Source organism: Hyaloscypha bicolor (assembly GCF_002865645.1).
Source record: "Hyaloscypha bicolor E unplaced genomic scaffold K444scaffold_60, whole genome shotgun sequence".
Lineage (NCBI taxonomy): Eukaryota > Fungi > Ascomycota > Leotiomycetes > Helotiales > Hyaloscyphaceae > Hyaloscypha > Hyaloscypha bicolor.
This window is the reverse complement of record NW_020194562.1, coordinates 145,084-159,134: the sequence shown is the minus strand read 5'-3', so window position 1 is coordinate 159,134 and position 14,051 is coordinate 145,084. Positions and strand designations below refer to the sequence as shown.

Below are 14,051 nucleotides of genomic sequence, written 5' to 3'. Positions count from 1 at the left end.
TCCTTGGTTGCTGCCTTAGTGTATTAGATGTCTGGTAAACAAAGGACCTGGTTGTATTTCATCCACACTCCTTCCTATATCACGTGATACAGACGTGACCAAAATCAGTAATTGCCCGCGATATTCTAAATGTTGTTCCTCTATCCTGAATCTGCATCATACCAGCGTTGTTCTAACACCACCTGGATGTTTTCAAACAACAATGTAACCCTAATAATATCCCTCAAAGTCATAGTTGAGAAAATGGTCCGGATCCCGGTTAAGGTGTCGGCTAAACCCCAGCTGGAGACGGCTTTTTCCTTTTTCCTCCCATAGTTCCACTTCTCTTCTTCCCCGCAGCCCCCAGATTTCATTTAATGGCGACACTCCGCGCTTCCAACCCCGAGCTGCGTGAGTACGCCCGGCTGTCAGTTCACCGGAACGGACGCGTCCCCGAAATCGAATGTCCCGATTCCAGTAATGGAACACGCAGACTCTATCGGCTCTGCCCTCTCGGGAGCGCCACCATCGAATACCCCTGGATCTCAGGCGAAACGTCGGCCAGCCCCTCGAGGCACAGCTGCTTATCCACGGAAGCGCGCAAACACAGCTTGCCAAGTGTGTAGAGCTCGAAGGACCAAGTGCGACAACAAGAAGCCTTCTTGTTCGTTCTGTGAGAGGGTTGGAGCGAAGTGCATCTCTTCTCCGGCGGACCTTTCCGCCTTTGACCCCGCAAGTCTGAAGATTCTTGAACGACTAGATGAGCTCGAAGACAGACTATTATCACAACAGTCATCGCAATCCCACCTGCCCCGTCAAGAATCCTTACTCCCGGACGGCGCCACTCCTATCCAGACTGGCTCACAGTTCCATGTTCTTAGCATTGGCGTCGTCGACGTCCTCGCGTGGCCTGTTTTTGGGGGCCGATTCGACGCACGTCTGGATACCAAATCGCTCTTGCGCAGGATTCCACTGGATGCCGTTGCTTCCCCGTCGTCAGATTCCTACACCTCTGTCGGAGAATTGGATTCAAATAATGGGTTGAAACTTCTGGATGCCTTTTTGCAGCATGTACATATCAAAAACCCAATCCTAGACGAGGCCAGCGTTCGTCAAATGGTGCATCGTACCAATTTCGATGGTCTCGGTTGGGATGCCGAGTCTTGCTTGGTCCTTATCATCTATGCGCTGGGCACTATTGCCTCGTCTTTTGGCAGCTCGTCTTCTTCCCCGGCTAATCTTGGCCGGGCCACCTCCTACTTCAACGCATCTCAAAAGCGAATTGGGACATTGCTTGGAAGGGGCGGTACTCTTGAGGCTCAATGCTTCTTCTTTTCCGGCGTATTCTTGATGACAGCTCTCCAGCCCATTCAAGCCTGGAGAAACTTTGTCCAAGCACTAGCAGCTTGCCAAGAGTTTGAGTTTGCTAAGCAGTCCCTATTGCCAGTCTCAAATCGGAACCTCGAAAGCTTTGGAGGTACCACTGCCGAGGAGAGCGTGTATTGGACGTGTTGGAAGTCGGAGCTGGAGTTGAGGGTGCTTCTCCAACTGCCTGATTTCATAGCAAAGGATCTGGTTTACCCACGTCTTTTTCCCACCCCGCCAATAGGCAACGGGAACGAAGAACACCGAGCATGGTATTTTTACCTCGCAGAAATTGCGCTGCGAAGGTTGGATACAAGAGTCCGTTACGAAATGTGTCACGTCTCACGACCAACTGGCGACATGGCCTTTGTGGAGTTATCTGACACAATTCCATCCTACGAAGACCAAATTGAGAGTTGGATGCGTTCATTGCCTGACAGTATGAGTTTGCAAACACCAGAGTCAGATGATGATGTTCTCAAATTCATTCTCAGAGGGCATATGATGAACATATATGAGTTGATTTATTGGCCTTTTCTGGATGCAACCATCAATCAGCAGCAAGGATTTTTAGCTGTTGAGGAGTATGGCCGTAAAGGTTTGAACTGCTGTTTGGAAAGAATTCGCCTCAACAAACCTGGATTTAAGCATCGCCACCATGGAACGTGGTTCATGCTTCAGTCATGTACTCGAAGCGCTCTCATTCTTCTGGCAGCCACTCGCACCTCATACGCCACCGAGTTGATGCCAGACGGGTGGAGGAGTGCTGTGATTGACGTGATGGAAATGCTGAGATTTTGGGAGCATGAAGTAGGCGACGCCGGGGATCGCCTCCGGATTTTGGAAGAACTACTGGAGTCTGTCTAGTTTGGCACACGTCAATATCTAGCTCTCAAGTTGAGTTAGCGTTCTCAAGACCGTGGCATCTTTCTCACATCTGTATCCAAAGCCCGAGGAATTTCACGCGAGCATGTGCATACCCCACATCGTGAGGCTGCGAGGTTGCCGGGATCGCGGAATGTCGCTTTTGGCGTCGGGAAATCCTCGGTTGTCAAAAACTAGGAGGTGGCTGGACCACTTCCGATGGACGGCTACTATCTTCTACTTAGCTATAAAGCAGAGGAAGACACTCGGCCGGGGATTTTGTCAAGCCTCAGCATTCACACTCCACTTGAATTTTCCGGATGTCTACCCTCGTCACTGCTAGTCCTTTGACTGCAGTCCAGAACCTCTCCTTGCCGTTGTGCAATGGCTCGATCACGAAACATCCCTCTTCCGCTATGCAGAACGTAATGCCCACAAAGCGGAAGATCGACTCGATTCTGAAAGTCAACGGCACAGACATTGTTGACGCCAATGGGCACAAGGTGGTCCTCAAAGGGGCTGGACTTGGCGGTCATCTCAATATGGAGAATTTCATCACAGGCTTCTCAGGCCATGAACACGAACACCGAGCAGCGCTTCTCTCCGTTCTTGGGCCACAAAAGTACAAATTCTTCTTTGACAAGTTTCTGGAATACTTCTTTACCTCCTCAGATGCCAAATTCTTTGCATCTCTGGGGGTGAACTGCATACGCGTGCCTTTCAACTACCGCCACTTTGAGGACGACATGAATCCAGGCGTTTACAAAGAAGAAGGTTTCCAGCTGCTCGACCGTATCGTCAATATCTGCTCCGAGCAAAATCTATATGTTATTCTTGATCTTCATGCCGTTCCAGGCGGCCAAAACCAGGATTGGCATTCCGACTCGGGCAGTAGCAAGGCCATGTTCTGGAATTTCAAGGAGTTCCAAGACCGAATGGTTAATCTCTGGGTTGCGTTGGCAAAGCATTATAGAGGCAATGCTTTCATTGCCGGCTATAACCCGCTCAACGAGCCAGCAGATCCGGACCACGTCAATCTTATCAACTTTTACTACCGTGTCGAGAAAGCCATCCGAGAGGTTGACCCGGATCACGTCCTTTTCATTGATGGGAACACATATGCAATGGATTTCTCGCAGTTCCCTGCCGAACCTTTTCCCAATACCGTCTACGCATGTCATGATTACTCGATGATGGGCTTTCCGACCGGAGATCCATATCTGGGTACATCTGCTCAGAAGAAGAAGCTTCGGGAGAGCTTCGAACGAAAGGTTGCTTTCATGAGAAAGCAAAAAGTACCTATCTGGAACGGCGAATTCGGTCCCGTTTATGCATCTGCCACGGATGACGCCAACTTCCAGCAAACAAACTCCCAGCGCTTCGCACTTCTCCAGGAACAACTCTCCATTTACCAAGAATCTGACATTTCCTGGTCCATCTGGCTATACAAAGATATCGGCTATCAAGGCATGGTCTACGTTTCCCCCTCTTCGCCCTACATGCAACTGATCGCCCCCTTTCTCGAAAAGAAGAAAGCACTTGATCTCGACTTCTGGGGCTGCTCAGACAGTAAAGTTGCACACATATACGCGCCATTTCTCACGGCTCTGAAAGAAATGGTTCCGAAGCACTTACGGGACAAGATATATCCGAATGTGTGGACCTTTGAGCGACAGGTAGAAAGGAGAGTGAGAGAATGTTTGCTGAGTGAGTACATGGGATGGGAAATGGCGGAACTTTTCAGAGGCAAGACGGAGGAGGAGCTTGATGAGTTGGCTGGCAGTTTTAAGTTTGAGAATTGCGTTCTGAGGGATGAGTTGAATGGGATATTGCAGACTGATGCGAGATTTGGTGATGAATTAGGGGCTGAATCATGAAATTTTGTAGTTTGAAGCAAGTGTGTTTGAGTCAGGTACTTGGAGTTCGATCTCAGCTCTCGAGATCATTTGCGATTCCTTGTATACTACCATCGGCAGCCCTGCCGCTGTTGGACTCAATTGTAATGGCTATCGCTTGCATGACTTGAGGCAAAATATGATCGGAAGTGAGACCGTTCTAGTTTTTCTTGAAATGAGATGGTCTATTCTAAATCCTTAATCTCTTTCCGAAAATCTGCAGCACTAAACCCTATCGAAGGTATTTGGAATATAATTAAGCAACATCTACGACGTGGACTCTTTAATTCGGAGGAAGAGATGAAGGAGGTCCTCCAGGAAGGGTGGGGCAAAATCACGCTTAAAGAGATACAGGAGCGCATTTCGATTATGCTCCTACGGTGTTCGCGCCTAGCCAAAACGGGTGGAAGGCCCATTAAAGGACTCAAGTGGTAGTATAGCGTTGTAAATAGAGAAGAATGAATTTTGATAATATGGGCCATACGGGCTAATTCCACTGGTGCACGCGCCCCTCCAGCTGACTAATCAGAGCCATAAGCGAGATTCAGATAGTTCTCCTGATCATCATAATCCTCGTCCCCCAATCTAGAAATGACACCTACGTCCTGCCAGTGCACATTTTATCGCATGCGTATCCATCTCTCGCAGAGCACAAAACGTGCTTATCAGTGTTTATCATTGCCGCCATACACTTCATTCTCGCGTCCTGCTTCCACTTCTATAACGATCCCGTGTTCATTCAGCTCTACCTTCGTATCGCGTTCTCGTGTTATTCTACCTTTTATTCGAACCGCAAAATCCATCACTACATCCCCTCCTACACAACTAAGGATATCGACCTTGCGTATTAGGCCAAAAGATGACGAGGCTGCTGAATACACACCAGAGATGAAGGAGATCGAAGACTCGCTCAGTGATTATTACCTCAAGCCTGGCTTCCCATGGGGTTTCGTCGTGTACCGTGTAGCGTACGGGGATGGCACGGACGCCAAATGGTCTCGCTTGCTACAGATCCTGGCAAAGGACGTCGAAAGTGACCTAATCTCGCACAAGAAGATGGAAACCATGGGACCGAGGCATCAGCTAGTGCCGATGGATAACCAGGAGAAATTTGAAGGCATGACGACGCACGATGTTCGGAAGCATTTCAGATCCTGGGTAGTGGATGAGCTGGAGGCATGGTGGGCACATCGACCAAGCCCAGAGGAGATAGATGAAATGAGAACTGGCAATAAGAGCCCTACTAAACTCTCCGTGGATATTGGTCTTGGAACGAGATGGAATATTTGCGTTTATGTCGATGATAGCTGTTTGGGCTCGTTGGATAATCCCTCTTGGCCTATAATCAAACTAGTGTGGAAAGACTGGTGGCCCCAAGAGATGCCGGTGGATAAAGACGACATAGATACAGAGATGCCTCCAGAGGTTGATGTTGGATGGACAGATCTACGGATCGCAGAGTACAATTGGATGTATGGTGTGCTATGTGAGCAGGGTAGGAGGTTCGATGAGTATTGTATTGCGGCGCAAAGGCTAGGGATATAACGAGTACTCGAACTCAGAGTCAGGGGAGTGGGAAGGGGCAAAATATGCCCGGGAGTGAGACCGTTCTAATTTGTCTTGAAATGAGACGGTCCACTCCAAATCCTTAATCTCTTTCCGAAAATCTGCAGCACTATAATAAGCCCAAGTCCAGCGGCACAAATTGCCGCCTGCACTCCCATAGACTGCTCCGTGCCTTTCGTATTTGCCCAGGTAACCTGACGGCATGCATTCATTAGCATTCTGATAAAGACTTGTACTTTTAAATGCAGATAAGTGAGGATTTACCTGGAAATACGATATAATGAAGCCGCCAGCTGTTCGTGCAAAATTCAACCACGACGCCACTTCCCCAGAGGCCTGTAACATAGAAGTATCAGCATACCCATAAGGCTGTAAGGCCAGCTGTGTCCGCGATGTGCGGTTGGACTCTCCTTACCTCTGGATAACTGTCAAGCACATACGCATTCAAGCCCACGGTTGTAATCATAATACCAAAGACGTACAATCCCCAACCAAGCGAGGCGATCATGTAGTGGTATCCTCTTTCAAGGGCGAACCCAAGTAGCACGAGGCCAGCCAGCATAAACGGCGTGCTGAGCCAAATGACTGCGAGACGTGACTCCGATTCAAGACGGCCTTTGTGACGGAGCATATACCAACGCGCGACCAGATCGTGAAGCCAATGGCCAACCAACTCTCCTAACGTGGCAGCAACGACTGGTGTAAAATAGAAGAAGCCTGATATGCCACCCGGACTTAGTACTATAAATATTCTTGGAGTCAGGATGAGGTGTGCTGGAGACTTACCAATCTGTCTTGGCCCGAAATTGTAGAGAGGGGTCAGGAAGATAGCAAGTGTTGTATTGATTCCGACAACCCATGCGAATGTGATCAAGTAGTAGAAGGAAGCAATGGCGACAGGAAGCTTTGAAAGCACAATAAAAGGCCGCGACATGGCTTGACCAAAAGTATTGCGGAGATTCCTGCTTTTCCACTGGGACACGCCGATCATACGCATCATCCTTGAACCGCGCGGCGGTTGAGACTCTAGAGGGATGTGGCGATCGTAGTAGGTCTCGTCCACAAACAAAATGATGGCTATGAGGCATAGACCTGTCTCAATGGTATACACACCAAAAGCCCACTGCCAATTTTGAGTCGAAATAATGAAGGCAGCAAATAAGGGTCCGAAGTAGGGCGATAGGATGATGAATGCTGCCCAAACGTTGATTTTGCGGCTGAACTGCTGTTAATAGAGGAAGAGAATCGTATCAGAGAAGAGACTTACGCATGCTCGTGGAAGTAAAACATGTCTGGATAGAATCAGCAAAGAGTTCGTAAAGACGAGAATCGAGAAAGCTTTGATTACCTTTAATGAACATCAAACCACCCTAGACAAACAGTCAGCCTTACGATATTGAATCCGAGAGAAGAAAGTGCCGATTACTTACCCCTTGTGCCACGGTGCTGAAAAATCCATATAGGATTCGTGCTGCCATAAAAGACTCGAAGGTGGCAGCGGCAGCACACCAAGTTGAAGTTGCGAGTGCGAGGACAGTGAACCAGAACAGCACTGGGTATCTCCCAAAATAGGCAGACAGGGCTACGGCAACAACACCGCCTGCGCCAAGCATAAAGACATTGCCAACCTGGGAATGATTTACCTCATCTTCTGTCATTCCCCAGATACTAAATAATCCAATTCTGTTAGTAAAGATACACGAAGGAATAAATAGTGCGGAAAGGTTATGCTCACGCCGCTTGTGGTATCAGCGTCACTGCGCCAGTAGCTGATCCGTAGTCAGGGAGGAAGGCTTTGCGGATGAAATTAATTACGATTTAACTCAAACCATACATAGGGGAAAACAAACCAGTAAATGATATGACTGCGAGAATCACATTTTTCCTATTTTGACTCCAGTTCAACGGGTCGTTGGGATCTGAGCTTGGCTGGGGAATCAAAATTGTGGAGCCGTCCTTCGTGGTTTTCAGATGCCGCGACGAAGCATCGCCTGCTTGCGCATCTAAAACGTATCCTTCGAGCTCACCAATGTGGTCGAGGTCAGTGTCGTTCTGTTCAATGCTGGTTGGAGCTGCCTTCTCGGGGTCGCTTCCCGCCGTCGAATCCACGGAATCCGTTGCAATCTCTGAGGAGTGTTTTGTCGAAGACATCATACAATGAGATATCAATAGATAGCCGGAAAAACAGAGAGGAGAGCACTAAAGACTGGATATAACCAAACGGGTTTGCTGATATGTTGGGAGAAGCTTGAGAACATGGCAGACGCGGGGTCTTTAAGTCTGTCGGAGGCTTGGAGAACTAGTATGCTGATTGAGTGGCTTGTTCTCGATTCCGTTTTGTTGTTGATTGGCACTTGATGTGACATGTTGGTCATAAAATCTTTCGAGGCGGGGTCTGGCTCGTCTGGGGTCTGGAGTAGGTTGGTACCCGATCGATGGGTGTGGGGCGAATCTGGAAGCGTTGGGCTCGTGCGACGAGGTATTGTGGATTCCGTGGAGTTTTGTTATCTCTTTCCACCAAGTAGATATCCGTTAAGGACCGGCTGAGAATGCGGAAGACACCGTGGGGATGACTGGCTGAAAGCAGACACGAAGGCCCTCATCCGCTGCAGAGACCATTCTCTGCCGCACCTTCGCGTATTGGTAGGCCAATAACGACTTAAGAAAGTGTGTCATCCGAACTGTAGCCATATGAAGGTCGAAGTATAGGAGTATGACAAACGATAGCATAAGGGTTATCAAGCAGGTCATTTTCAAGATCCCTGCAATGTTGCGCAACTCTCCGCATTGTTCCGCCAACTGGGGTTACCGTCCCCACTGCCGAGAAAAAGGGGCACGGCCCCGCCCCTTTTCGGACCCGACGAAGTGGTGATGAATTGTCGGGTATTGAGAAAAAGTCTGATACTGTATCGCCTTCCGAACCCCGGCTGTATAACTTGTATTTCACCGTTGCTATTGACTAGGATAACTTGGAAAGATATGCCATTCTGCAAAATGCGACCAGTGGAGCGTTTGGGAATGCAACCGAAGATTTCATCCCCCACTCAACCCCCGAGCCGAAGCGCTGGCCAATCCCACCCCGGGATGTGATCCGCCGTGACATTGATGGGTGGCTAGATTTCGCTTGCTGACTCGTTCCAGACAGCCATCTCCGGCTGCTCCCGGGTAGCCCGGTTTGGTGGTCCGTCACCACCACACAGAAATTGAATCTTATGCCACCCCACCCCCCTCTTTTGGATCTCCGGGATCTCCCCGAAAGCCTCCCTACCCCCTTGAACGATACCGCGGGGTCTAAGGCCCCTTTCTACCCCTTAGCGAGCAACTCTCTGCGGCCTCTCCGCAATAACAGCCAGTTCGATTGCAGTCCACTGCGAAGTGCATGGCATATGGGCAAACCCCGGATTCTAACCCCGTCCGTTTTTTCACACTTCGATCCGACGTACGCGTAGATGTCTGTCAAGCAACAATGGGCCAAGACCCACAATCCTGGCACAAATGTTATAAAGTCTTCATCCCAGGCGCGATCGAAACTCCAGAAAGCCCGCTATCACTTTTACTTGTCTCCAAATTGAACTTATTTCTGCCTATCGGGTTGTTAAAATTGTTCTCGACCCCAACTCAGCTCTCTAAGCGTTACAATGGTGCTTGACCATATCAAAGGTGTGGGCCATGGCCTTGCCGGTGTCTTGCCAAAAGATGATATCCCGTGGTATAAAAAACCCCACCTTCTTCGCCTCAACTTCTCCATCCTCTGCCTCGTCGCATTCTCCTCAGCCAACGGCTACGATGGATCAATGATGAATGGTCTCCAGGCTCTCCCTCAATGGCAAGAGTTCATGAATCATCCCACCGGTGCTTGGTTGGGATTCATCAACGCGGTTCAATCACTCGGTGCCTTGGTTCTCCTCCCGGTGGTGGCTTGGTGCAATAACGCAATCGGCAGGAAGAAGACAATCGCCATAGGTTATTTCTGGTTGTTTCTCGGCGTTGGTCTACAGACTGGGGCTACAAATCACGTCGCCTTTGTTCTTGGTCGTCTCTTCCTGGGTGGCGCAACAGCATTCTATTCTGCTTCAGCGCCACTGCTCATCACCGAGACCGCTTATCCAACCCACCGTGGTATTTTGACTGCATTATACAACACGGGTTGGTATGTTGGTAAGTGCACAAGATTTCAACCCTGAGACCTAGATAAGGAGGCTGACAAAGTGCGACTGTAGGGTCCTCAATCGCTGCGTGGGCAACGTACGGCACACGCAATTACGATAACTCTTGGGCCTGGCGCGTCCCTTCCATCCTCCAATTGTTGATTCCAGTCCTGGCCCTTCCAGGCTTCCTCCTGGCGCCGGAGTCGCCTCGCTGGCTTTGCGCAATGGATCGTTCCACAGAAGCGCGCGCTTTCCTCGTACGCTATCACGCAGGCAATGACGAAACTTTGCCACTCGTCCAGTTTGAACTTGAGGAGATCGATGGAACTCTCCGACTTGAGCGCGAGTTGAGCGTGGAGACTAGCTACATGGACATGGTCCGGACCAAAGGCAACCGCCATCGCACATTTATCTCAGTCACAATGGGGATATTCTCTCAATGGAGCGGCAACGGTATCGTCTCATACTATCTCGCTCCTGTTCTCACCACCATTGGTGTAACCAGTGTGACGAATCAAACTCTCATCTCCGGACTCCTTCAGATCTGGAACCTCATACTCGCTGTAGTTGGGGCAGTTAGCGTCGATCGATTGGGCCGGCGGTCGCTGTTCCTTGTGTCTTGCCTTGGTATGCTTACTTGCTACATTGTGATCACCGGGCTTGCAGCAAGCTTTGCCAAGACCCATGTGTCTTCAATTGGGGTAGCAGTGATTCCGTTCTTGTACATCTACTTTGGCTTCTACGACATCGCATTCACACCTCTCCTCTTCGGCTATGTCTGTGAGATATGGCCGTACACCCTGAGAGCAAGAGGTGTGGCAGTGACGCAGGTTGTTACCCAGCTGGCCGTTTTCTTCAACATTTTCGTCAACCCCATTGCGCTTGAAGCAATTGCGTGGAAGTACTACCTGGTCTATGTGGTAATTCTTGTTCTCATCACCTTAACCATCTACTTTCTGTATCCCGAGACAAATGGGCATAGCTTGGAGGAGATGGTTGCTGTCTTTGATGGAAAGGCTGCGGATACTAGCTTCAGCGTCAAGATCGACAAGACCGAGGGAGAGGAGGAGCAACAGGTCGAGAAAGTGTGAAATGATACCTATGCACGTGGGTATTTCGAGTACATCGGGAGGCCCTTTCCTGTTTTCCGAGGGACGGATTTTGGAATTTTTTGCAGATCTTAAGTATCTTCCATTGTCCGCAAGACAGTACGCCTCCGCAACTTGCACATCATACATGAGTGTTTCAATTCAGTGACATTCAACGTGAGTTTAATACGGATGATCTTTTAGCCAATTCGTCACTGGACTTTCCCAGGTCCCGCATAGGCATTCTGTGACTCAATATGCTCACCGTCCACGAAAATGACAAATCTCGGCGATCAGATCACTATAGTATCCTTCCTAGTAAAAAAATATAGTCAACTTAACATCGCATGCGTATTGTGATGGAGTCTAATATCTCTAGGAAATTTGCACAGCCTTATCGCCACTGAGCTGCTCCAGAATATCCATCAGGACACATCGAAGTGCCCGCACGTCCGAAGCTTCCATCTCCCAGAACATGCATCCTGCAATAGTCGTCTCGACCGCCTCCCTCCATGAGTTAGAAACGCGAACTTTGCCACTCTTAACTGCAGCCAGTAGCAGGAAGCACATTGAGACGCATTCCCGAATCTGATACCAAGTTCCGTGATGCCTGTGCCGTCGGATTCCCCGGAGGGTGTGCTTGAGACACGTTTCGATATGTTTTTGAACATATGGTCTCAGACTCTCTTGGATTGGGCTGTCCAGGGGGTGATATAGTGCAAGGTATAGGAATGGGCGGTATACTCTCTCTGTAAAGCCTAGCAAGCGGCCATGGAGGTAGAAAGTCAGCTCGTCTGAGCGGGCACGATCAGCAAAATCGCCAGCCGAGTGCCCAACTTGTGGCAGGTGGTTGACCCTAAGGAGTGATTAGTTCGGAAGCTCCACTTTAACCGGCCCGAGAAAGAAGATATACCATTGTGTAAGTTGTAATTCAATCTCCGTGGCAATCCTGATCAACCGCTCGAGTGGAACTGACAACCACCACGTTTCGTCATGTTGATAGAAGCAGCCCATCAGGCGGTTCCCTATTCGGCGGACTGCGAGCTCTGAAAGATAGAAGTTCCAGCTTTTCTCTATAGCTGCTCGATCCTGTTCGCCATGAGGCTGCACAGAACTAGCCGGCGGCAAAGGGAAGATTTCTCCATAATTGAGTGTTGCTAGGCCTGAGGGGGGTAGATCAATTTCCATTCGAAACTCCCTAGAAGATGTCAACAAATAGGTTCATGTTAGGACTTGATGCGAAACTAACCACTCTGACTTCAGGCAAGACCAGTAGAGACTTCGCACAAGGCTGCAAGCAGCATCTGCAGTCTGGATTGACTGAGCCTTTAGGTACATCTGTAGAGTCTTGGAAGCATTGTTGAAGGATGACCAAGCTCGGAGGGGTCGTAGAGAAAACATTTCGTAAACCCCAGAGTAGAACTGACATTCTGTGGCGACAATCGAGTTTCCAAGAAGACCGACCCTTTTCCTACAAGCAATATAGTAGGTCTCCGCACTTGCATAGTCCACGGCGTCAGATACACTACTTATCGGGGTGGGACCGACGAGTTGACAAGGCTTAATAAAATCTTCAGTAAACTCCGTGCAGAGGCTGCCGAGAGCACAAACAATGAGCTATGTAGAAGATTAGTTTTTTCAAGTATCAAAGGAGCAAACGAACCATGAGGCAAGACCGCTCGTCCCATCCAAAACCATGCTCCATCACTTCCCTCGCTATATCAAACAAATTGTGTTCATCCAGGATTGGGTTCTTGATGTGGACATGGGACAGAAACTTGTGTGCTAGTCTTAACGCATCCTCTTCGTGGATCAAGCGCCGAGATCCGAGTAATTGAGTCGCGTTACCATTCGGCGACCGCGATAAGCAAGGCTTTTCCTCAAGCTTTTCTGTAACTTCAGATTGGAATACAAGTAGCTCTGGACCCGGGACAGGGTACTTGTTTTCAAAAATAGGCCACTGGAGCAGAGTCTCGCACATTCCGAAGGTCTGACCTGCAAGGTCCACTGACTCGGAAAGGATGGCGGTGTCTTCGAGCGAAACCTTAGTGGAGGACCTGCAGGAGTCGCCTGCATAAGGTGAAGTATAGGGTAGATCTAGTGAGACGTTTGAGTTGGGGGTTTGGGCGGCGACAGCATGACCTGGCGAATAGAGCGATGGGCCAGGAGCAGCGAGGGAGTTCCTTTCGTTTTGTGTCTCGACAAGCTGTACGAGGTAGTCAAGGCGTTCGAGGACCGTCTGATTCGTGACATCAAATGGCGATTGGTCTAAATTGCTTGCCTTGTACAGGCATTTGACCCGGAGTCTCGCGCATGATTCACAACTGGGTCTGCTGTTGTCGCACTTTGTCTTTTTCGAGCGACACAACTCGCATGCTACGAGTGCTCTTTTCCGGACCGATGCATTTGCCGACCTTGGGTCACTGCGCTCCATTCGGCATTCTTCTGATACAGAGATACGTAAACAAAAAGATTGACTGATAAAATGATATCCCCTGGAAGCAGTCGATGGAAGAGGAAAGCAAGGTAAAAAGTGGAGATTGTAGACGACTGCGGGGTAATATTTACTGAGGCCATTAGCGGGCTAGCGGACAAATCCGAGAAGCGAAAAGTGATTTTCTGATTTTCTGATTTTCTGATTTTCTGATTTTCGCGCCCACACCCCCCCCACCATACCTTACTAAAAAAAAAAAAGTATAGTATATACGCCTTATTCTCGACTACTCCTAACCCCCCCTTAGCTTGCATGGTCCGTAAGGCAAATCCCATGGATTACGAGGCATATCTCTATCTCCCTTACTCTCTGTATCCTCTATACTGCCTATATTACTCGAATTATCTATATCTCCTTCGTCCCCTTCTTCTCTAGTATCCTTACCCTCCTCTACTATAACCTCCTTCCCTATTGCCTTCTGACCTTGTATCTGTCTTTATACTTGCTTTCTATATCTTATAGGCAGTTGAGGCTTTAGTATAAAGGGTTTTACAGATACGGAGTAAGGCTTTCCAGACTTGGTAGGATTAGTATTAAGTTAATAGAAAGTATAGACTTTACTATTATTATTATATCTATAATTTATATAAGTACTATTAAATTCGCCTTCTATAACTATATAGTATTTAAAAGGGCCCCTCGGTCTCTTCTT

The 14,051-nt window shown here is 48.8% G+C and overlaps 7 protein-coding genes across 7 annotated transcripts; 5 read left to right on the top strand and 2 right to left on the bottom strand.

The window, feature by feature from the left end:
• Nucleotides 1-459: 459 nt before the first annotated feature.
• Nucleotides 460-2,211, top strand: K444DRAFT_528546 (uncharacterized protein; the record flags this gene model as incomplete). Its single annotated transcript, XM_024874732.1, has 2 exons — nt 460-770; nt 861-2,211. The coding sequence occupies 2 exons, from the start codon at nt 460-462 to the stop codon at nt 2,209-2,211; spliced, it is 1,662 nt and encodes a 553-aa protein (XP_024737226.1).
• Nucleotides 2,212-2,636: 425 nt separating this feature from the next.
• On the top strand, nt 2,637-4,085 carry K444DRAFT_528511 (glycoside hydrolase family 5 protein; the record flags this gene model as incomplete). The annotated part of the gene is made up of 1 exon (XM_024874728.1): nt 2,637-4,085. One exon carries the CDS (start codon nt 2,637-2,639, stop codon nt 4,083-4,085), a length of 1,449 nt encoding a protein of 482 aa, XP_024737225.1.
• A 198-nt stretch (nt 4,086-4,283) lies between these two features.
• Nucleotides 4,284-4,538, top strand: K444DRAFT_528515 (uncharacterized protein; the record flags this gene model as incomplete). The annotated part of the gene is made up of 1 exon (XM_024874729.1): nt 4,284-4,538. The coding sequence occupies one exon, from the start codon at nt 4,284-4,286 to the stop codon at nt 4,536-4,538; it is 255 nt and encodes an 84-aa protein (XP_024737224.1).
• Nucleotides 4,539-4,694: 156 nt separating this feature from the next.
• K444DRAFT_663159 (uncharacterized protein) lies at nt 4,695-5,648 on the top strand (the record flags this gene model as incomplete). The annotated part of the gene is made up of 1 exon (XM_024886795.1): nt 4,695-5,648. The coding sequence occupies one exon, from the start codon at nt 4,695-4,697 to the stop codon at nt 5,646-5,648; it is 954 nt and encodes a 317-aa protein (XP_024737223.1).
• A 32-nt stretch (nt 5,649-5,680) lies between these two features.
• K444DRAFT_390432 (MFS general substrate transporter) lies at nt 5,681-7,928 on the bottom strand. The gene is made up of 9 exons (XM_024872434.1): nt 7,520-7,928; nt 7,405-7,462; nt 7,100-7,337; nt 7,018-7,039; nt 6,937-6,961; nt 6,456-6,886; nt 6,085-6,386; nt 5,934-6,005; nt 5,681-5,863 (listed from the first exon to the last, which is right to left on the bottom strand). The coding sequence occupies exons 1-9, from the start codon at nt 7,821-7,823 to the stop codon at nt 5,714-5,716; spliced, it is 1,602 nt and encodes a 533-aa protein (XP_024737222.1). The 5' UTR covers nt 7,824-7,928; the 3' UTR covers nt 5,681-5,713.
• A 1,285-nt stretch (nt 7,929-9,213) lies between these two features.
• K444DRAFT_390418 (general substrate transporter) lies at nt 9,214-11,119 on the top strand. Its single transcript, XM_024872433.1, has 2 exons — nt 9,214-9,827; nt 9,890-11,119. The coding sequence occupies exons 1-2, from the start codon at nt 9,308-9,310 to the stop codon at nt 10,906-10,908; spliced, it is 1,539 nt and encodes a 512-aa protein (XP_024737221.1). The 5' UTR covers nt 9,214-9,307; the 3' UTR covers nt 10,909-11,119.
• Nucleotides 10,957-13,415, bottom strand: K444DRAFT_663156 (uncharacterized protein). The gene is made up of 4 exons (XM_024886794.1): nt 12,569-13,415; nt 12,155-12,522; nt 11,819-12,103; nt 10,957-11,761 (listed from the first exon to the last, which is right to left on the bottom strand). Exons 1-4 carry the CDS (start codon nt 13,337-13,339, stop codon nt 11,281-11,283), a joined length of 1,905 nt encoding a protein of 634 aa, XP_024737220.1. The 5' UTR covers nt 13,340-13,415; the 3' UTR covers nt 10,957-11,280.
• Nucleotides 13,416-14,051: the final 636 nt, after the last annotated feature.